Genomic DNA, 23,753 nt, shown 5'->3' with positions numbered 1-23,753 from the left:
TTAAAATCGTATATTATAAGACATTTTCGGTCACTGAGGTTATTTTCTCTATTTTTTAATATAAATCACTAATTTTATTAAAGAAAAAATATATTAAATTAAAATAAATATTTATAACTATAATTGTAAACTAAGCATAAAATTATTTTTATAATTATTAAGATAATAAACCAATTACTTAAAATCATTCGCAGGACATTAATCTATAATCTAATCGTTCCTGGAGAAAGAGAAAAGGCCCAGAGATTATTAACTGCAAAAGAAAAGAAATTATAGAAACAAAGATCCATCGATTCATTGTAAGTGTTCTTCTCATAGATACAATCATGTTTATCTATACACAATTTGCATAAATTTCAAACAAAAGAACTAAAAAATACGAACATGGAGAAGAACGCATAAAGAGGAGTCCGGAAAAAGGAAGGAAAGAAAAACCCAGATTTTCTAAGAGGCCAAACACGCTTCCCAGAACAACCTGTTCTTTTCCGTCTCATTCATGGTTTCGTTCGAGTTCTCGACGGAAACATCCGTCGAGGGTTTCTTTTCTTTCGCCACACAAACCCCAACACGTTGATCATTCCTGCAACATTTCTTATACAGTTGAACCTCCCTTTGCTCCACCACTCCGTCGTCGTCTTCGTCGTCATCATCAAAATCAACACCAACATAAACATCATCACCACCAATATTAGCAAATTTGTTTTTTAAGCTATCAATCTCTATAACACCAGGAAGAACAGTTTCACAGCTACACGACTCTGCATCATCGTCATCGTCTTCACCGTTGATATCCGCCATGGCGGCATCGAAACTACCACCGGATTCCGAATCGCCGGTAGCCTCGAAGAGAAAGAAAGAAGACACATCAACAGCTTTACTTCTAATAATACCCATATCTTTAATTAAACAAAGAGAAAATAAAGAAAGATTTATTACCACTCTGTTGTATTATAATAAAATAAAATATAAAAAAAAAGAAAAGAAAAAGAAGGGGGCTACTGTTGCTGCCGCGTTTGACGCATTGGAAACTTTTATACTTTATTTTGAATTGCAAAGAAAATGAATTAAAACAATAGGGTAAACTAAGTATTTAATCATCCAACTATTATTTCGATTTTGTTTTAGTTATCTAATTGTTTTTTTTAAAATCATCATTAATTTTATGTTTTAATATCATTTTGATCATATACTGTTAAAAATTTAAGGTAATGCTGATGTATCATCATAATGTGATGTTGATATATCACCGTAAGATGATATTACATCATCATTAAAAAATATCACGTCAATAATTATATTTATCTTTTAATGTCGAATGATTAAAATAAAATCAAAACGTGACATTAATAATTATTATAAAATAGTTGAATAGTTAAAATAAAAATTGAGTGACTAAATATATAATTTATCCAAAATAATGGAAATGACGTCCACTTCTGTTTCTAGAAGCAAATATATACGTAAACAACATGGAATTGATAGACCCACCCGCAACACAAATATAATACCAAATCTTCTGGAAGCAACTGTCGACGCCCACGCTCCTTCGATATTCTATTTTTGTTGAATAATGCTTTTCGTCCTGTAATCTCACCGCATGCCGAAGCAAGTAAAATTATATTCGATTAAAACAATTGACTTTTTAAATTTAATTTTAAGTTATAATTTCATAAATTTAACTTTAAAAAATTTAATTTCAAGTCGAGTTATAAAATATAACTCAAATAACTTAAAACTTTTAGTAATTAGTAGATTGAATTTTAATTTTCAACGAGTCCATCAACTATCTCTGATATATGTATATCACGTATAAAAAATATATATATTTTATATGATTATAAAAATTATTTAAATTGAAATTAAATAGTATCATAATATTATAAATATTTACAATTAAATTTAAACATAAACGTGAAAAATTGTCTTGAACTTTATAAACTCGAATTACTTGAATTTATTTTAAATCAAGTTTGAATTACAAATATGATTAGTCAATTCAAATAACTCAAATTTTTTTACTCTATTTAATGATACGCGCACGCCTACCTAGGTGTGCATCGGAAAAAAAAATAGAGATTAAATATGAAATTTAGTAATAGTAAGAGGATGAAATCGAAATTCGACATCTTTTAACTTTCCATGTTTGTCTGCACCGCCCAAAGAAGAAAGAAATTAAAAAAAAAGGAGAATAAGCGTTTTGAATCATCAACAAAAGTGGCTACAATTAGGTGAATGTTATTTTCAACGTCTAAAACGTGCACTATTTACTGCTGTCAATAGCGACAACCCATTGCTCTCAAATATTCAACATAATCCACGTGAATTAGTAGCACATAAAACTATTACTAATAAAACAGCTCAAAATAAATTATAAGCTAATCTAGAAGATGGGAAATTTACGAATAGAGTAATTAGATTATCTTTATAATATATATATATAATTTGATTTAAAATAATTGATTAATAAATCGAATACAAATGTTTAAATTAAAAAAATAAAACAGATCAAAAGAAGCCATAAAATCGAGATCATTAGATTCTTAATCTTCCTAACTTTAACTAAAAAATATCTCAAAAACACTGTCAGACATAATTATCTAGAAGGTTGTGCGCAAGGGAATATTTAAGGAAAAATGCATAATTTAAGATTAAAGAAAGACGTAATTAAAAATATTATTTTTTTTAACATTTCTAGTTGAGCGCAACTCTTTTAACATTTTAGGTTGCAAAAATGTTAAAAGATTAATATTTTAGGTTGTATTCAACCGGAAATGTTAAAAAAAGTAACATTTTCGATTGTGCCTTTCATTAGTCTTAAATTAGACTGCCGTACAACAAAACTACCCCTGTGCGGAGTAGAAGTGTGGATAGATTAGGTCGGATTCGAGTATAGAAATAATACATTTTATGTTTGTTTACATTTATTTATATTTGTTAATAACTATATATGTTTTTTATCAGTTTATATTATATTATATTTTTTGAAATATTATAATTTAATATTTAACATTCTAAATGTTTTCATCTAATTAAAATTATTTTTCTGAATAATATGACATATTTTTAATATTTTGAAACTGGAGTTTTTACCCAATATTAAAATATTATTTTTCTTAAATTATTATCAATTTGACCATTAAGAAACATTGACGATTAAGAAAATATACTATTAAATGAATGATATCTATTATACTTATCTTTAAATATTATGATTTAAATTGACAAAAAGATAAACCTAAAGAATTTAAAAGTTGTTTTTATTTTTTATAATCGTTAAATAAAAACTATCAGTGAAAATGAAAAAAATGTAGAAAGAAATAAAATTTCCAAATAAGAAATAAAATATAAACTTAAATTTATAAAAAAAATAGTGTGAAGATTAAATTTTATAAACCAAATAAATAATACAAAAATAAAGGAATTTTAATGTTAAACGGTGGGTTTGGGTGTTATGGTATGATCTACAATCATCCAAGCCTGCAACCACCGGAGACTGCTTGATTGTTTTTTCTTTTTTGTTTTTCACCAAATTGACAACCCTAGTGTTGTTGGTACTATTCTTATTTGAATGGGTAAACAACATGCTTACTACTCCAACTATCACTTTCGTTCCATTTTGGTCAGCCAATTATTTTTTGTTTCAAAATTATATCTAATTTACGTTTTGGTTTCATTTTAGTCACCTACGGTTAAAGAATTAACATGATTTTAGTCACCTAATTAAAAGTGGTCATATCAACAATTCTATTATTCTTTTAACGATAAATGATCAAAATAAAATTAAAATATAATATTATGTATGATTTAAAAAATTAATAATATTCAGTGCTTCAAAATCAACCAGCTTAAGCAAACACATTACGGTGATTAATAAATGACCTACTTTTTAAGGCTCTATATTTCTTAGGTTGAGCCCACCCATCACTCAAAACATTAAATTCAACTCTTCTTTCTGTCTTTCTAAATTTTTTCAAAAATAATATTAGAAATATTTTTTAATAATAAAATTATATTCAGCATTTATAAAAATAATCATCTTATCTCTTATTTTTCTTTTGGAGTATTTTAACTCCAATATTTTATTTACTTGTTAAAATAATATATGTTGAATGAAAATCAGTAGTTAACTAACGATCAACACATATTATTGATGTAAGATTTTCCCATATGTTCAATTGTTGACGTATCATATGTCACAACATCACTTTAGGTTACGTAACACATGTTACGTCATTATTTTTGGTGATGGGGTACATGTCACGTCAATAATTGATCACATTTGAAAATACTACATTAGCAACATGTTGTCACTGTTAGTCAACTAATGATTTCCATCAAACATAGTATGTTTTAATAAAAAATTAAAACGTTAAAAGCTAAAATGTTAAAAGAAATAAGGGTAAAATGATCGTTTATGCAAATATTGGGAGTAGTTTTATCATTATGCCTATTATTTTTATATAAGCAAATATTTGAGAAAATAATTAAAAATAATATAATTGGTAGGAATGGATGTTGTGGAAGTAAACAACCAAATTTATCGACTGTTTGGTTTGACATTAAAGCAAAATGATTAATTCTTCATTATACTTACTTTAGGATTAGGGATGGGCATTTAAACCCGACCCGATCGGGTCGGGTCGGGTTTGGGTTTAGGGTGAAAACAATCTGACTCGACTCGAAAAAATATATAATTTTACCCTATATAATTAGGTATAATTACAATAATACCCCTCTCTATATAATTTTTTTCAATCAAGTCATTATTTTTATTGAATAAAATAATTTTTTTATTATTTCGGGTCGGGTTTCTATGTCATATATTCGGGTCGAGTGAAAACTTGTTTTGGTCGGGTCGGGTCTCGGGTGGAGGCTCTCTTGCTCTCGGGTCGGGTCAGGTAGACCAAAAATCCGACCCATGCCCATCCCTATTTAGGATTATAAAATAATATTGAATAAACGAGTCTTGTAAGTTTCACCACATTAGTAGTCCTTCAACTTTATAATATTTTTAATTTGATGATTAAACTTTTAAAATTTATATTAGAGTGATCATTAAATTTTTAATTTACTTTTATTTCAGAAGAGAAGTTGACATGGGATACCCACATATAATTTTAATAAATTAATTTGAATTGCACTTGATAAGGATCAAACAAGAGATTTTGGGTTGGGATACAACACTTAACTACTAGGTCAAGCTAAGAAGTTATTATAACATCGACAAAAATAACATTAAAATTGTTTTTATTTCTTTTATAAAAATTAACATTTGGAGTGAGTCGAGGCATCTTAACACTTAGTGTAGAAGAAACTCGATGCTCTTTTAGTCGTAGAGTGAAGGTATTTCCATCGTAGCAATTCATTGGAGACACCTCAACGTCATGATATCATGACAGAGGATATAAATACCCAGTCCTAGTACTGCAGAAGTGTCTTTAAAGTCTTGGTACTTAAACGGAAGAAAAAGAACTCTAATCTTTTTGTGTACTAGAAATGTTCAAGTACTATATAGTGCACTAAAAGGAAAATTTTCCTAACTTTGTTTGGGAAGTAAATAAACTTTAATCTAGGCCTTATTTAAGTATGAAACTTGACGAAGATCTAACTAGTAGGTTTCTCCTAAACTAATTCCTAATTCATAAATTAATGGAGAGACAATTCTCGTATCTATTAGCAGCTCATCAATGATCAAAGTTATTTGTCTAACTTACCAGGACTACCCTTAAGGAGAGTGGTTGAGGAGAAGGAAAACGTTATCCTCCATTAACAATTAAGTGTTGCTCACTTATTCTGTTGGTTCTCTCTTGATGTCACATTTGATGCTTCAGAAGCGACGCTTTGTGGAAGTTGCATCCTTCGCTTCTTGGCTGACAGACCTGGCAGATTCTGAAGTTGGTGGTATGAAAACATCCTCTAAGTGAAGAGACTCGGGTGAGGATGGCACAACGTATTGGCACAGTGTATCGTTCGCGTTGTCCTCCTTTATTTCTTATTCTCCTTGCACTGCGACCCTTTGGCTTGGAAGGTTTACCCAACTTTTTCGTTGCGACTGCAACTCGATTGGCTTAGGAGGTCATAGGCGTCGACCAGAAGCAACCAAGTATGTTGCAACTCGATTGGTTTACCCATTGGTTTGGGGTGCATTTCGACCGATTTTTTTTGATATGAGGTGTTTTACGCTCATTGTACCAATTGTTGATGAGAATAAATTTAATTCGTCAACCGTGGTTGGTTCACCTCTTCTAGTTTGAATAATTGAGTTTTATCGATTTTTCTCTTACATAAGTTTCCTGTCAATATTTTTTGTATCGTCTTTTTCTTTAATTTTTGTTTAGTCGACGACTACATCAATCTTAATATTAGTTGTTGGTTGTCGATGATTATTATTTTTCTTGTTCTTTTTCATACTATGTTCTTTATTTTTTTTTTCTTTTTTTCCCGCAAGTTTTTTAAATTTTAAATAAGAATCTCTATCATTGTGACACAATTTTCCCTGCTCTTGTGACACAATTTTCCCTGCTTTTGTGACACATTTTTCTCTGTTCTTGTGACACATTTTTCTATGCTATTACAGCATATTCCTTATGACTTTTGGTACCTTTTTCTCATACCTCTGCGGTTGTGTTGGTGCTCGTATAAAAATCTTCACGACATTTGTTTTCTGATTGGTTTGTTGGTGGTCACATATTTTCAGATCCCCTATTTGGTAAAAGGTTGTTTGTCTATATAATCATAATTGTGTAACGAAGTAGTCTGCCAAATTATTTAGATAGCTCACTAGTCCTTCATCACTTTGTAAAGCGTCTCGTTCAACAGAGACAAAAAGTTTTATGAAGGTTTTTGGATTATTTTGATGTTGGACGTCATTTTTAATAGAATGTTTCGTTCCCCTCCCCATATTTGAATTTAACTTTTGGTGACTATTTTCCCCAATTTTCTTTTTGAATGTTTTGCAATTTTGATTCTTTCAATTATTTTTATTAATAAAATTCAATTATATGGAAAATCGTTAGTTGATTAACAATTAACTCATATTGTTAACGTGACATTTTTATATGTGTTCAATTACTGATATGACACATGTTACATTATTACTTTGGATGATATGACATATACCACATCAACAACATTAGTTCACTATTAGTCAATTAACGGTTTCCATCCAAGACTCTACATGAATTGATCGTTAATCAACTAACGATTATCATCAAATAGAGTTTGTTTCAATCAAAAATTAAAATGTTGGAGAATAAAATTCTTTAGAAAACAAATAAAGAGCAATGTGATCATTTGTGCAATTATTTGGATTTGGATGTGTTTTCGTCATTATGTCAAGATATTTATGTAGGTACTAATTTCACATCTAACCATAATACATTGCACTAAAAGTAAAATACTTTTCTATGGGGAGACGAGGCCTTTTTTTAAACTTAATTATTACTTGTTACGAAAGGGAAAAAGGAACGAATACCATGCGAATGGTGGGAATTCTAAAATCTTCAGCACTCTACTAAACAATACGGAAGTATTAGATTTCTTTGTATATATGGAGAAAGTTAATTTGCTCCAACATCATCTCTATCATCCCTTTATTTGTTTCTAGTTGAAATGCGTTCTATTCTTCTGTACAATGCAGAATGTGATAACAAATAACCTTCTTTTATCCGTAAATCGTTACTTTAATTTTTTTTAATATTTTAAAAGTATTTATGTTTGTTACATATTTAAACAGATACGGAATTATGATTATAAATATAACACCTAGAGCATATTGAACAGTCATCTTCAATACCTGATAAGAGAATGGTAATAGGATTCATACTAACACGGTACCCATTACACAGATCAAAACCATTTCAAAAGCAAAAACCAATTGAGAATTAAATGTGAAAAGGAAAGATCTGTTTTCCGATGACAAGTTGACACACCCATTAGGGAAATTGCTTACGGATTAAAGAATAACACACCCGCATGAATTCAGCTTCTGCTTATCCTCCTGGCTCTTTTCTGCAGTCCACCAAAAACACAAGTTTAGATCATAAAGTGTTCTTTCCAATGATGATAAAGCGAGACTAAACCAAGTATTATTTTCATGTTTTCCTTTTCAAAAGCATGTACCAAGTATCATGAACACAGCTAAAAGTTTAAGATCATTACTGCATCATCTGTGTTTTTTCACAAAAATAAGTCCCCATAATTGTTTAGGTAAAATGAAAGATGATGATATAGACGAATGCAACTGAAGTAGGTAAGGACGAAAGCAACTGAAGGAGGTAAGGACAGATGCAAAATTTAATGTTAAGGGACGAATTTATAAAAACTTAGAGAGATAAAAATAAATTAACAATAAAAAACTATAAAAAAGTATCTAAATTATTTGAGAATTTTAAATTTTTAGGAAGACGACCGCCCCGCCAACTCCACTCGATCTAGAAATAGACAACACGACAAAATCTTGGTCCTGTTCAATTTCTAGCTTCGTAACTACGTTTTTCCGGGAGAACTATGTAGCAGGAATTGGTTGGAGGGTTTTGCAAGTCATGGATTCAGCAAGGATCTAAATGCAACTCTTGTATGTGATGAAGAGATTAAAGGTATCTTAATTCTAAGCGAACTTAAATACCATGAAGATTTCATGAAATACATCCTTCCAAAAATGTTTTTTCAAGAAAGAGAACTTGACAAACCTGTCTTATTTTTTCCTTTAGCTGGCTGTAGTACCACGTGCATTATGATAAAACCAACAGGAAGGTCGCCAATTGTTATCCTGGAATCAGCGAGAGTTTTGTTGTTTTCCAGAACTCTACCACCATGTGTAGGTTTCAAATCTTTTATTGATTTTGGTGCTATTGTTTTGTCTGAAATTACACGAAGTCTCCATTAACTCAAACTGCTGTTGCTGGGGAGGAGCATCATCCAAGACATTTAAATTGCAATCCCATCATTATAAAATACATAAACAAGACTCGTGCATACATGAGTTCATATAAAATGGCCAACACCAGCCTTTCTCTTCAAAGCTGAATGGTATCATCAAAATGAAAAGGTTTATTCTGTTTACATATACAAACATAGTAGCAAAATCAATGCCATTCAAATGAGTATATGGTAACACCCAAATTTGCTTTTAAATATACAATGCAAGCAATGTTCATCACTGAATTGATACCTTATCAATGACAGGCTCAACAACAGACAACATAGAAAATCAACTGAAAAGAAAAGACCTGAAATACTGAATTCGTACTTATAAACTAAATAAAAACAAACAAACCGAGCACCTCAGATGTTAATCCAATTATACAATTCAGCAAGGAGTAATTTAAGAGGAGGAAACATGAAAACAGAAATAGATTTATAACCTCGGGGCCACCCCACAACAATCTTTAGCTTAAGATTTGCAACAGTCATAGATGACGCGTAGGTACTGTGTGCTATATCTGTCCCATCATAAATGCGGAATTTAAGCTCAATAAGCTCCTCACCCATCTTTTTTCTCTGTTTCTCTGCTTACAAGTCGAATGCGATAAGAGAACAATTTTAGTCCCAGAATTCAGTCTCTCTTCAGTCACCTGAACAAGGAACAATTAATTCCCCGTATCTAAAACTCAAATATAAAACATACAAATTGCCGGAAAGTTACACCTGCAATCTTGAATAATTAATGGGATGTCTAAGGAAAGACAACTTAATATAAGGCTAAGAAAAAATGTTATCGGAAATGTTAATATTTTTTAATATTTTCGGTAGAGTACTATCTAAAATATTATTTTTTTCTACCGGAAATATTAATATAAGACACTATCTAAAATGTTATTTTTTATTAGAAATATTCATTTTAGGTAACGAAATTAACATTCCCGATAGAAAAAATAAAATTTTAAGTAACGTTCTACCAAAAATATTAAAAAAAATATTAATATTTTCGATAACGCATTTCCTTAATCTAGCTTACAATAAAACTACTCATAATCAACTCAACCGCCTATCCTAGTTAAATTACGCAGGCGCACAGAGTATTAATACATTGTCAATCATATCAGCTAGAAAGCATAAAACGCGTAATTTATTATCTTCTTTTACTACTGTTTTCCATACCCATGTAAAGAAACACGAACTCTAATACGAATTACATTACATCAAACCAACCTCAGTAAATGCTCTAAGAAATTTGTTTGGTAAGAGTGCATTCAAATCAGCCGCCTGAAAGCCTCGCCAAAAGAATGAGGACTTCATATGATCTGACTGCTAATCGGTAAGGTTCCTTGTTACTAGCTCTTAACTAGTGTTCCTTCAACAAAACGCAGAACTCAAATTCAAGAACTAGACATATAAATAGACCAGAAACAACCATAATTAATAATAATATTGTTTAAGATCTCGCTATTCTATTCTGATTGGAGAAGAAAACTACAATCGAACTGCAATAGTATTTCTGTTAAATTACCTAATTAACCAACAGGAAAAAGAATCAGAAAATAAACGTAATTAAAACTTAAGATTTCAGGTTTCCGGTTCATCAAATTCATAAAACGATAAATGGAATCACAACAAACATCGGTTCTTTCTCCATTTCTTTTCTTTTTCTTTTTAATCTATTTTTCTCACCAACCAAACGAATCAAGGAAAGTACCAGAAAACAGCAAAAGATCAAATAAACAAAAAATCGATGAAATAGCTAACCAAGAAGCCATTGACCGAAGGGCAGTGTGTGTGTGAGAGAGAGTCGATGAAGCAAAAAGCCTTTGTCTGGCCACTGTGGTAATTCTCTGTGATAAATCGAAATTGATAAAAATGGTGGATCCAATACAGAGCCAAATTTACGATTTTACACCCTGAGGGAACGTAAAATGAAGCTACTGAATTTCCCATTGTTTGCTACGCTTATAACTAAAGGTCGATACGAAGAAATTAACCTTACTCTTTACGTGGCGCTACGTAATTGGCTACACTTATAACTAAAGTTCGATACGAAGAAATAGAGAAAAAGAAGGCGATCGTTACTGTTAGTTATTTCCCCTGAAGACCTGAAACTCTTTCAACTACCTTTTCTTCCCTTTTATAGTTTTTTTTAGGTTTTTATGAGCAAAAATAGTATATTACTTATTTTATATTAATTAATCTAATAATTTATTTTGTTACTAAGGTCCTGTTCTGTAATATTTTTCAAAAATATCTTTACTACAAGTAAAAAAACATAAGTATGAAAAAAATAATCAATTATAAATAAATACATTTTTACTGAACTTAAAAAACATTAAAATATAAATACTAATGCATCAAAGGGTATTGGGTTATATATATTGTTGAGGGATTTTTCGATTTCTTTACAAAATCGTGATAAGTGAGGATCGTATATTATATTCATTTGTGTTAACCGTTTGTTGATTAACGATCTCCATCTAAAGAAGGATCTTTTTGCCCCAAAAATATTCCAGAAAAAGAATAAACATCAAAATGACTATTAAATAAAATGTAACGAGTATTTTTTGTCATTATGCCAAAAAATTAGATGGAACAATTGAACTGTGAGACTGAATATTAGAAAGCTTAGTTGATGAGTTTCATATATTGTTTGATTCCAATTGTATGACTCCACTTTCCATTCACTCTGCTTTACTCCAAATGCCTGTCTCCATATTAACAATGGAGGAATCTATTGAAAATATTATTTTATAGATAAGAATATTGCAATAATAAAAAAAATATATGCAAGACCATTGTAAAAACAATATTGCAAGGAATGTAAGACCTTTCTTTATCTAAGATAAAGTAAGAAGAATGAGCGGTAGCAGATCAGATAAAGCTCAGATTTCTTTTAAAACCTTTTCTTTTTCACGTGGAACGTGTTACTCGTATTCTTCATTATTCTAAAAGTATTCGTATTTGTTATGGGTCACTGATGTATATTCAAACAATTCTTCAAATATACTAATATACTTATGTTGAATATACGCTTGTATCCGATTCCCATCCAAATTTGATAGGCGTTTTCAAGGTTGAAGGCATCAACTCTTATTAGGTCCCTCCGAAAATAAACTGCTCTATGTTTGTTCCTGTGCGTGTTTATGTTCATATACATACATACAACTGTGCATTATATAAATGGCTTTGCAATTGAATGAATGAAGAATAAAATAATTGCAGAAAGCGAAGCATCCGAGTAACATAAAGTAATCAATCGGATTCTATTGAAAGCAAAGCTCAAAGCAAGAAAAGTATATTAAGTTATTAACATTTAACTTCACTAAAGAAATAGGAACATATTACATGCTATTGCTGGAGTGCTAATCCATAGCTCATAATAAGTGCTGATTTGAGCCACCTTTATTGACTGTCAAGTGCTTAATTTGACAGAGTCTGATAGGGCTTCAGCAAAGGTATTAGCACTCCACTTAGATGCAGGGACATGACTTCATTCATCGAACCTACGAGCCTTCCACCGATGAAGATGGCTGCAACCGGCACGTTACACCCCAACCTCGTTGGTGCTTTCTCCATCACCCTTCCTTCAGGGTCTTGATCAATCTCGTGAGTCATTGGGATCACCCCCAAGCTCTTGAAATAGAATTGTGACTGCATAACACAGGCAACATGAGCTCTTGCTGAATAGCACTATCCCTTTCTCTGAGGCCAATCTCGTCACTTTGTCCATGTTAACACCCGGATTGACAATGTCCGCTGTACACATGCAAAGTTATGTAGTGTCGATCGGGACAACCAACTGTTTTAACTACCTGTTGGTTTCAGTTAAAGTTTAAATACCATTGGATCGGATTCAGATGGTATTCAATCCAACGATGCGGAGTTTTGGACTTTGAGAAGGTGAAGAGGGAAAAGGGAGAAAGGGTTCAAAGCTTAAGGTTGCTGGAACTCAAGTCCCATACTAGAGCATTTATAGGGACGACATATAGTAGACTCCTTAGTTTGAAGAACATGCAAAAGAAAATGTGCCCTTACCTAAATGTGCCTATAACTATAACTATAAGATATAATCAACACTGTTGAGAACAGATGGTTCAAATAAGGATTATTTAGTGTTTACTGTGTTTCAGCTTGTTAGGGTACAACAATAGAACATTCTGAAGCTAACTTTTACACCAGATTCTCTTAATTGCCTCCTTTGAAACCTTGCGCAGAAAGCTAACAAATGAAGTACTGCGAATGTGATGGCTTTCGGTGGCTGTAATTCATTCTGTTGCGCCCACAAACTTGTATGATTCTTCCCACATGTGAGCACACAGATAATCTCGCTTCGCTTCAGATTAATCATTCTATAGCATACAGCTGCTGCTGCTCTTTGTATTTGTGCCATAACAAGTGCGAGTGAGCCCGTGGATGGCGAATGATCACATGAAGCAATGACATCAAGAACGGGACAGATTCTTCATCTTCTTGCTATCTTAGTGCAAAGAATACGGTAAAGAAATTGATTTACAAAGAAGAAGAGCAATCATGCATGCATGAATTCATATGTTCATGTATATCCATTGCCACATAAATGTTTATGCTTCTGGATGAGTATCCATGCACAGAGATGGACCGAGGGACGGGTGAGTGTATTGTATTTATTCACGTAGATTAGAATAGTAGGGTTGACCAGGTTTTAGTAGTGACTTAGTCTCTTATCATTGCCTTTGCTGGTTGTGTTTGATTGCTCAGTGTGTCTTCTTTAATCCTTGTCGGTATGTGTGTTGGCCTCTTTTTGGTTTGGGGCTGGCTCTGGTGGTAGGGCAATGGTTTGATCTTTGTATCAATGTTATGTGTGTTTGTTCCTTACCACCTTAAGATACACTCTTTTTCCTCCGTTTAGGATTAGGAAAATTTTTTAATGAGGACCTTGAGGTGGGTGTTCTTTGTTATCCTTTTAATACAAAGTACCATCTTAAAAAAAAAAAGTCTTTGATTTAAGTTACCGAATGAGCTAGAGATTTTCAATGGCTGATCCGAGGTAAGGTAACTCTTGGTCTAAGATCAGGTAGATAAATTGATATACAGAGCTATGTCATGAGAAACTGTCACCTCGTAAAAAGAATTAAAGTTGAGATTGGTAATAATCTGATTTTGATTGATTAAATTAAACTAATGACTTATGGACTTAATATGTTTATGAATTTTGACAAAATATTGACCCCGATCTTGTATGGCAGTAAAGAAATTAATTGTGGATACATACATATCTACATGTAAATGAGCTTTGTAATTAAAATTTGGTCATACTATCTAATGTGAGAAATTAGTTTTGGTGCATTTGAATTCTTGATTAAGTACTTTGTTTAATAATAGGTACTTATATCACCATTATGTTTCTGTGATAATTATTGATCAAAGTGATCCAAAACATGTGTATTGATTTTCTGGCATGTTAAAGTATATATTACATTTGTTTGAAAGCATCATGTTATATTACAATGATGAATGAAATACATCCATACATGAATATGTGATGTGCGTATTGACTATAAGTTAATGCGAGTTTATAACATGAGAAGTTTTGTTGACATTATAACAAGTGAAAAATATTCATAAAAAATGATGATCATGATAAATTATGTAGTAAATAAATATATTCAGAAAAATAATTTTGGAAGTTTGTGGAGTCTTGTTAGGTATAATTGGATAGTTATATTATTTACTCATTTTCATATACCTATTTGAGTGTTCATTCTATTATGAAGATCAACTAAAATGAATAACTAAAATAAACAATTATTACATGGTCATAATATGGTATATGTTGATGACATGATGTGCATGATGATAATATGTTACGAATGATATTATATGCATGATGATATAGTATGTTAATATAATATGAATATTAATGATAAGATACGAGTATTGTTAATATATCGCACACAACGATAAGATAATATGATATTTGAGGATATGAAATTTTATTGATTAGAAAATATTACGCAAGTGAAAACAACATTTAATTGGATGTTCATGGTGAGACCGATGAAGTTGCATAGTTAGGAGGGTCCCAGCAATTCTTGTGAAAAATTAAAAGTTCTTTTTAAAATTTATGCTTATATTGGCATGTATGAGTGTAGTTCTATTTGATTTATAAAAGTAAATAATTAAGTAATATTATATTTATTAATTGGAGTTATTTGATTTTATATTTAATTTTAGTATATCCGGTACAATATATTTTTTATTATTTACTTTAATTTTATTTCTAATTTTCTATTTTTTATTTCATAAAAATGATAAAACTAAAATACATATTTGATGTTATCATTTATATTTTTTGAAATAAATAAATAATAAAGATAAACTATATATAAAACTTAAAGCCTAAAAATATCGGACCTCTACAATAGGGGATTCCCTCTAACACCATCTGATCCTAAAGTTGATTAAGGCCATGCAATTCCATGCATGTTTTTGAAAGGAAAGAATCCCAGAAAGTGAAATGCCACATTACTTTCATTAGTCTGCAATTTTCTTGATGTGTGCGAATGTGCCATGGAAATGGAAGAAAGCACCAGTAAACATTTAAGATAACATGTATATATAGATTCATGTTTAGGTATTTTCAAGGTGTCATTTTTTCCATACAAAATGTATTCAAGGAACTCAAGAAAAAAGCAAAGCCCCTAATACAACATTTCTTTCCCTTCCAACAAGGTATTAGGTTATTATTGTCACAGTAGGGCACTAAGTTTGCCATTTTTTGAGTAGGCAAAGTTGTTTTCGATATCATTGTCAGAACCAGATGGCCTTTGCATCTATGAGCATTTGTTTCAGCGATCCATCAACGTGAAGGGATATGACATCTTTTGACGATCCTACGAATCTCCCACCGATGAACACGGCCGGGACCGAGGGGTCGCACCCTAGCCCTCGAAGAGCCCTCTCCATTTCTCTCCCGTAAGTATCTTTGTCGAGCTCGTGAATCGCAGGGCTAGCACCGAGCTCGTAAAAAAGCGTATTGATGCTATAGCACATGCAACACGAGCTCTTGGTGAAAATCACGGCGGCCTTCTTCGATGCCAGTTCTCGTACTCTATCCATTACGTAAAAGATGTTAATAACAATGTAGGAAGGTTATATGTGTGGCAAAGCTTAGTTCTCATGGACTATGAGATTTCACACACTCTTATTTATAAAGGACAAGGGAGAGAATTGTATTCATTTGTTTAATGCAAAAAATTATCAAAAAGAACATAATCAAAAAGCAATCTAAAAGGATAAAAAGAAGGAAGTTCCTTTAGATATTTGTTTGGATAAAAAAAGGCATAATAACAAAAAATGTCCCTAATGTTTGACTAAATAATCATTTTTGTTCATATTTTTTAGAAAATTTTGACTTCTAATGTTTCATTTTAAGGTAAAAAAACTTATAACGTTTGATTAAATAGTCATTTAAGCGTTTATTCTTTTTTTGGAAACATTTTAACCTTATGACGTTTCATTCTAGGGCAAAAAACTCCTATTTTAAGATAAAAGAAGTCCCTATTTTAGAATGTTTATTGATTAACGATTCTTATCAATAGAAAAATCTTTTTGCTCTAAAATGAAACGTTGGTGGTTGAAATGCTATAAAACAAAAATAAATGTCAAAATGACTATTTAATCTAACGTTAAGGTACACTCTATCATTATGCCTAAGAAAACCCTGACTTGTTTGATAGTGATCACTACCCTGTATGTTATAAAAGTAGATATTTGTGCTGGGAATATAATCAGTAAGTTTATCTGGTATATGGCATCACAAATAAATATAATATAATTAATCATTACAGAAAAGGATTTTAAATATAAGAAAGGAGACAAAGAATAATGACACTTTAATAATATCAAAATATTAAAGTAAAAAATAAATCACTGTGGTCTATTCTGAAGGTCAATTAACCTGGAATAGAATCAACTGACTTAGATAAGCAAAATGGAAAAGGAATAGTTGTGAATGTAGGATAGGTTTGCGTTGCCACTGGGAGAGGAATATATTGAGGCTTATCCACCTCTGTACAGGACAAACACAATATTTTTATATTGAATGAAAATTTAATAAAATTTTAAGGAAGGTGAAGATAGATTTTTAATCGAAAATATACAAAAATATATTTAAAATATTTAAGAGTTTAAAATCTGTAGGGGGCCTTCTCACCCGCTCTTCTCTCGGTCCATCCATATCCCTACAAATTGTCTTGGAAGAGAATGGAAAGGGCAGCACACTATAGCAACAGTTGGTGAAAAAAGCTGAAGAGACCAAATAAAAAAGGACGACTTACTTCACCCTCTCGTTGCCATCCGAATCTCCATGGACATGCCAGTTGCTGCATCCGCTTCTTTCTTCTACATCCTACATTATGTTATTCTAAGTATTAGATCCCAATATATGTATAGTATAAATATATTTATTTTGTTTTTATTCTTTTATATAGGAGGTGCTTTCTTATAACATAGGACCAATATTTCAATTATGGAGATTGTTTATCATTTTTGGATTTAGATGCTTTACTTTTAAAATCATTATCCTAGTAATTATACCTTCATATAATTACAATAAATTCTATTTTTTAAAATTTATTTGACTGATAGAATATAATTATATCTTAATTATTTATGTCGTATTTCATCATAAGATTAAAGATCTCTTTTTATAGTCAATCAAGCTTAATTCTTACTTAATTAAGCTCAAAAAATTTCTATTAAGCTCAAAGCAAGTTATAAATTGATCCATCTATAGATCGGATCAACGCTCGAATATTGATTCAGAGTCATTATAATAATTTTACATATTTAATTTTTTTTTAATATCCCTTGAACATAAGGCCACAATAATAAAAATTCAGAAGTTTAGAAGCAATGTGAGAACGTTTTATATGCTAGCTTATTATAGGATGTATTAGGAATTGTGAATAACTCTTCAAATCATCTTAAATATGATTATATGTGTATACAATTGATTTAAATGACTTATGGTGTTTTCTAACTATGTTCAGATGCAAAAATTTTAAGTCTCGATTAATCCAGTAATATTTTATATAAGTGTTGATGATATGAATGTATGATAATGAAAGCATGTTTTAGTATACGCATGACATAAAAATATATGACATGTGTGGTGATGATTGATATATGTGAAATTAAAAACATATATATAATATGTATAATATACCATGGGTAGGTGTAGATTTACCACATGAAAACATGTTTGTGTGTCTATAGAATATGTCTAAAATATGAATTATATATTGAAGTGACTATATATATATATATATATATATATATATATATATATATATATATATATATATATATTGACATGCTTCTTTACTTAAGTAAAAAAACATATGATTAAATCATAAATATGAAAAAAATTTAAAGTGATTTGACTACAATAATGATTGAATATGCTTGCCTTATTTTATGACTTAAATGATATAAGTATGATTCATTAATAAACGAGTGTTCAGTGTCAAATTGTTGAAAGTGTTCTTTGAATAGATATTATATTGTACTTACCTCATATTTGTCAAAAAAAAATGATTCAGTAACTGACGAAGAAACTAAAAAATAAAAATTCAAAATAGATATTATAATATTTATTAAAAAAATTACATAACTCAAATTGCAAAAATAACAATCCATTTAGAAGTTGAAAAAATATTAATACTAAAAAATGGATATATAGATTTTCTTATTCTTTATATTAAATTAAATTTAACAACTTTCACAAAAAATAAATATGCAGTTATTACCAAGAGAACTCTTCACATCCATTCCTGGTGTGATTATATAACAAACTATATTTATATTGTCATTGTGCCTAAATGTATATACAAAGTATTCAAAATATTAATAATATAAAAATATTATTATTTTTGACTAAAAATATGTTTAATAAATAATAGCAAACTCATGCTTAGAAAAACAATATACGACTTTTTCGATAAAAAAATCAAATTTTATATTTTTAAATATTTTTAGATTTTATTTTAAATATTTTATAATTTTATAGATTGTGGTATTTTATTTTAAAAAATTACTTAGATAAAATTCACGCACATATTATAAATAAAATTACTCAAACTCGAGTTATTGAGAGAAATATGTCACCATATGTTTTAAATATTAATTTTTTCTTAAAAATTAAAGAAAGTCTTTGATTTTTTTTAAAAGTTAATTAATCAATTAATTTTTTAAAAAGAATCAATTAAATCTCTTTATCACGACATTATCCATTATAGACTGTTATATCAATATTTTAAATTATCATATCAACTTCATGAATTATCACATCATCACATAATATTCAATGATAATTTACTTTGGTGAAAGAGTCAAATTGATTTTCCCCCTCAGTTTAAGGGACATATTGGGTGAAAAATAAGTTCAGAAGCCATATTCATTTCTTTCCAAAAGTTTGAGGGTCTCAAGTATAATTAAGCTTTTTCTGGACCGAAGTCTGCATAAATAAAATAAATAAAATGTGGGCATGTCTTCTTCAAAATTTATAGGTTGTAAGTAAAAACCCTAGCCAACTTCAGCGAATTTCGTGCTTCTTTTGAAAGGTTTGCTCTTTCTATCTATATTCCTTTATTGTTAGTTTACACTGGAAAATTTGAAGGATACAAAGGATAATTATCAAAGGAATGCCGATTACATGTTATAGCTTCTTTGTTTTTTTATTTCTGTGGAACTAATCTCTAATTTTATATCACACTTTTGATGAGTTTCACTTTTTGAGTTTCTGATCATCCATTCTTGCTAGGATTTGTTTCAAATTAAATAATTCGAAGTGGAATTTTTTTACTAGTTGCTCTTTGATTTTAGTTTAGTTCATGTTTCAAAAGGAATAAATTGTGGGTTCTTTTTTTTCCACATTTGCTTTTTCGATAGGAATTTGAATTTAGGGTTCTGTTAAATTGAGTACTTTACTCACATCAGGAAATTCATCAATCTCACACAGGAAACTTCATCTACTGAATTGGAATTGTTTTAGCAAATGCATGGATTTAGAGTTCCAAAAAAGGAAAGTTACATCTTTAAGCAGTGTTTTCGAAGTTGGTTTTAATGAAAGAGTTATATGTTTAGTTTAGAAGAGCATCTAGAAAGCTTATTTTGGCTAAATGGTCGGTTCTCTTGTGGATACATGGATAATCTATTTTGGTTGCAAAATTGACCATATGTGCATTCGGAAAGCTGAAATTAAAGATAGCTATTTCTTCTGTTTAGCTGCATCATTGTGGCTTAAACTAGCGTAGATTTGGTCCCAAGTTCAACATTACCATTTCCTCTATGTTATCATTGACCATGATTTTAGGTTTGCTCAGATGGCGGATGTTCAAGGCATAGATGACAAACCATGTGAAGAAAGTTTGGCCTGCACGCCTCAAAAGCAGGAAACTCGTGATGAAATGCTTTCAAGGCATAGGTAATATGATGATATTTCATATATTCTTACCATACCTGTAACTTTATTCATGGTTTCGGACGGTTGACTAATGTGTTCCTTGCTTTTACATTTAATCTAGTTAAGTAATCTGGATTGTTTCCTAGCACAATGTAGATGGTTTAATAAGGTTAGATGCTAATATGAAGTAAGGCTAATATGTAAATATTAATATGCTCGATTTAACATATTTGATTCTTAAATCCTAAACCCTAAAAAAACTGCATATTGCTTGCTGGGGTTTAGCCCATTGCAAGTTTGGTTGGGGCTTCTTCTTTTCAACTTAAATAATATCTTTTTTCCCCTTTTTACTTATTTTTTTCTCATCCTATTTTACAGGAGAGAGATGTCAGAGCTACAAAACAAGGAAATTAGTATGAAAAAGGCAGCAGCAAAGGGTAGCAAGGCTGAACAGAAAACCAAAAAGAAGCAGGTGGAGGAAGAGATCTCTCAGCTCTCTGCCAAGCTCAAGGAAAAACACACTGAAGAGCTTGCTTCACTAGGCTACAGTAATGGAAATGATAAGAGCAATATCGACAACATAGTGAAGGCCATAGCTGGGGTGTCTGTAACTCCGCAGCAGGATCATCCCAGGCCTAGCAAAGGTGCCAAGAGACGAGAGAAAAGAGCTCAGCAAGAGGCGGCTAGAGAACAGAGGATTCAAGACGAGCAGAGCAACATTGTGAGTGATAGAATGATTGAAGGTGAGAAATTGGAGAGAAAACTCAAGCCCCTGGGATTCACAATTAATGAAATAAAGCCAGATGGACACTGCCTCTACCGAGCTGTTGAAGATCAACTGGCCCTTCTGTCCGGGGGCTCTTCTCCCTATACCTATCAAGAGCTACGGGAAATGGCAGCTGCTTATATGAGGAAACATGCATCCGATTTTCTTCCTTTTTTCCTGTCAGAGAATACCGTAGAGGGAGATTCTGGTGATTCACTAGCAGAGAGATTCGAGAACTACTGTAAAGAGGTAGAGTCGACTGCTGCATGGGGAGGGCAGTTAGAGCTTGGAGCTTTAACTCACTGCCTGAGAAAACGCATCATGATATTTTCAGGATCTTTTCCTGATGTGGAGATGGGAAAGGAGTACAAATCTGATAGAGGGTCTTCTTCATCTGAAGGGACTCTCAGGTTGTCATACCATAAGCATGCCTTTGGGCTTGGAGAGCATTATAATTCTATCATCTATCATCCCAAATTTGAACAGATAGGTATAGTATAGTAATCTGTGGAATGTTCCTTTCCATGTGCATGTTTACTACAACTTGATGTTTTGAGGGAGCAAGCAAATTTTGGCTCTAAACTATACTTTGAAACTTGGTTTTGATTGAATTGTTGATGCATTATTTATTTATCTTATTTTAGCATGATTTGGTAAATAAGAAAAATGTGAGAGGTGATGTGAAATTCTTTAAAATATCTGTATTTTGGAGATGTGAATATACTCGAACTTAATAATTTAGTGCTAAAATCTATGCACATATGTGAATAGCAATGTTATCAAAACCGGACCGGTCGGTTGAACTGGGAACCGGTTGCCTGTCCGGTTCGATTAGCTTCCAAAATCAGTTTTGCAATGAACCGCTAAAGAACCGGTAAAACCGGTTGGGAACCGGCAAAATCGGTGTGAACCGGCGGTTCAACCGGTTCACACGATTCTGTTTTTTTAAAAAAAAAATTAAACCTAACGACGTCGTTTGTTATGATTTTTTTTAGTTCCAAATTTATTTTCTGATTTTTTCAGCCTCAAATATTATGTTGTAGTTGATTTGAATAATTTTGTTTCACTTAATATTATGGTATTTAACTTATATATGTTATGAGTTGTGATATTTTTATAACTTTTAATATTGTGAACTTAAAAAGAGTGTTATATATATCTATTTATATATATATTACTTTGAATATTATGTAAAATTTAAAAAAAAATATTATTTTATATAAACCGGTTCAACCGCGGTTTAATCCGGTTGAATCAGTGAACCAGTACCTTCACCGGTTTAAGGTCCGGTTCGGTTTTAAAAACATTGGTGAATAGATGATGAGATGAAAGTGAAACCTAACAGGAAAATGACCCTTTTTTTTTTTTGAAACATTTAGGTCCTTGAAGATCTGTCCTAAGAAAGGTCAAATGACACTAAGAAAAGTAAATAATTCATTAGCTGACCATGTGATGAATCTTGTTGAGTATCAAATATCAACAAGATGTTTTGCTTTTAAGAAAGTTCTAAATTTGCATCCTACACTTAAATTGCATTGATTTTTTAGTATTGTTGAATGCTGAGCATGTCAAGGACAGTGCTGCCATTTTAAATGTATTTATTTGTCACATTTTGTGTATTTGCACTGTTACGCAAAATCATCAGTGGCAATTTATAGGAATGAAGATCTATATTCCTTTTCTGTTCCCGTTCACGGAGAGTATAAACAGGGTCGCCAGGGTGATTAGGTTCCTCGTCAGGGCTAAGCAGTTTAAAACTTCAGAAGTCTCCCATTAAAGTCCATTGAATACCCATTTCCGATACTCTTCTCTGCTAGATAACAATGGAACTGATTACAAGGATGGTGGCTGACAGGCCAGTGGTGATCTATAGCCGGACTACTTGTTGCATGAGCCACACCACCTCAAGACTGATAAGTGGCTTTGGGGGTCAATGCTATGGTGTACGAACCTCAACAAAGTTCAAAATCGGCGACAGGTTGAAAGAGTGCTGCAGCAGATGGGGTGCAAGTCTGGTGTACCGGTTGTGTCTATAGGCCAGCAGCTTATTGGGGGTCCTAACCAAGACATGTCCCTCCAAGTGAGGAACCAACTTGTTCCGTTGCTCATTAGGAACCAAGCCTCAGTTATTTTCTCTACACAAGTTTTAATACCATGCTACTAAGAAAAACTCAAGTTGGTGCTAACCAAGTAAGCTTATACCTCTATGTTTGAACCTTTTTTAGGGGCGACAGCAAAGGGATGGTCGGGAGTGGGGTCCGATGACTGGTGGGTAGGCGATCGATGACAATATTGACGACAAGATGATCGGTGACGGAATTGATATTTTGAATTTATGAATTTTAAGGGATTTTTTTTATATTTTAGAAAAAAATAAGATATTTTTTAAATAATAATTTTAAATTTAAAAGAATTATAAATAAGTTGAGAATCCTATTTTGAGTGGTTGATAAATTTTTTTAACAAACACTTAAAATACTAATGGAGTAAATGTTAGGCACATACATTCATAAAAAAAACTTTTAGACATCTAAAATTATCGAGACATTTAATTTGTGTATTTATTTTTTAATTAAACCAAGAAATTTATGCAAGAAAAAAATTAGTTAATTG

The 23,753-nt window shown here is 31.2% G+C and overlaps 4 protein-coding genes and 1 pseudogene across 5 annotated transcripts; 1 reads left to right on the top strand and 4 right to left on the bottom strand.

Moving 5' to 3' along the window:
• Positions 1 to 444: 444 nt before the first annotated feature.
• LOC120161091 lies at positions 445 to 894 on the bottom strand. Its single transcript, XM_039171375.1, has one exon. It carries the CDS (start codon positions 892 to 894, stop codon positions 445 to 447), a length of 450 nt encoding a protein of 149 aa, XP_039027306.1.
• Positions 895 to 7,907: 7,013 nt separating this feature from the next.
• LOC120161026 (membrane-anchored ubiquitin-fold protein 3-like) lies at positions 7,908 to 10,784 on the bottom strand. Its single transcript, XM_039171328.1, has 5 exons — positions 10,687 to 10,784; positions 10,153 to 10,294; positions 9,366 to 9,575; positions 8,691 to 8,861; positions 7,908 to 8,010 (listed from the first exon to the last, which is right to left on the bottom strand). Exons 3-5 carry the CDS (start codon positions 9,490 to 9,492, stop codon positions 7,955 to 7,957), a joined length of 354 nt encoding a protein of 117 aa, XP_039027259.1. The 5' UTR covers positions 9,493 to 9,575; positions 10,153 to 10,294; positions 10,687 to 10,784; the 3' UTR covers positions 7,908 to 7,954.
• A 1,534-nt stretch (positions 10,785 to 12,318) lies between these two features.
• LOC120161192 lies at positions 12,319 to 12,906 on the bottom strand (annotated as a pseudogene).
• Positions 12,907 to 15,485: 2,579 nt separating this feature from the next.
• On the bottom strand, positions 15,486 to 16,071 carry LOC120161016 (glutaredoxin-C11-like). The gene has a single exon (XM_039171323.1). It carries the CDS (start codon positions 16,024 to 16,026, stop codon positions 15,718 to 15,720), a length of 309 nt encoding a protein of 102 aa, XP_039027254.1. The 5' UTR covers positions 16,027 to 16,071; the 3' UTR covers positions 15,486 to 15,717.
• A 3,402-nt stretch (positions 16,072 to 19,473) lies between these two features.
• LOC120161357 (OVARIAN TUMOR DOMAIN-containing deubiquitinating enzyme 5-like) lies at positions 19,474 to 21,785 on the top strand. 2 transcript variants are annotated; one of them, XM_039171632.1, is made up of 3 exons: positions 19,474 to 19,532; positions 20,295 to 20,395; positions 20,753 to 21,785. In XM_039171632.1, the coding sequence occupies exons 2-3, from the start codon at positions 20,295 to 20,297 to the stop codon at positions 21,639 to 21,641; spliced, it is 990 nt and encodes a 329-aa protein (XP_039027563.1). In that variant the 5' UTR covers positions 19,474 to 19,532; the 3' UTR covers positions 21,642 to 21,785. The 2 variants fall into 2 exon arrangements, with proteins under 2 accessions (XP_039027563.1, XP_039027564.1); XM_039171633.1 differs by having other exon boundaries at positions 19,478 to 19,532; positions 20,285 to 20,395.
• Positions 21,786 to 23,753: the final 1,968 nt, after the last annotated feature.

This window comes from Hibiscus syriacus, unplaced genomic scaffold, assembly GCF_006381635.1.
Source record: "Hibiscus syriacus cultivar Baekdansim isolate YM2019G1 unplaced genomic scaffold, ASM638163v2 tig00111398_pilon, whole genome shotgun sequence".
Taxonomy (NCBI): domain Eukaryota; kingdom Viridiplantae; phylum Streptophyta; class Magnoliopsida; order Malvales; family Malvaceae; genus Hibiscus; species Hibiscus syriacus.
Note: the sequence above shows the minus strand (reverse complement) of the source record. Positions and strands in the feature narration are given on the sequence as shown.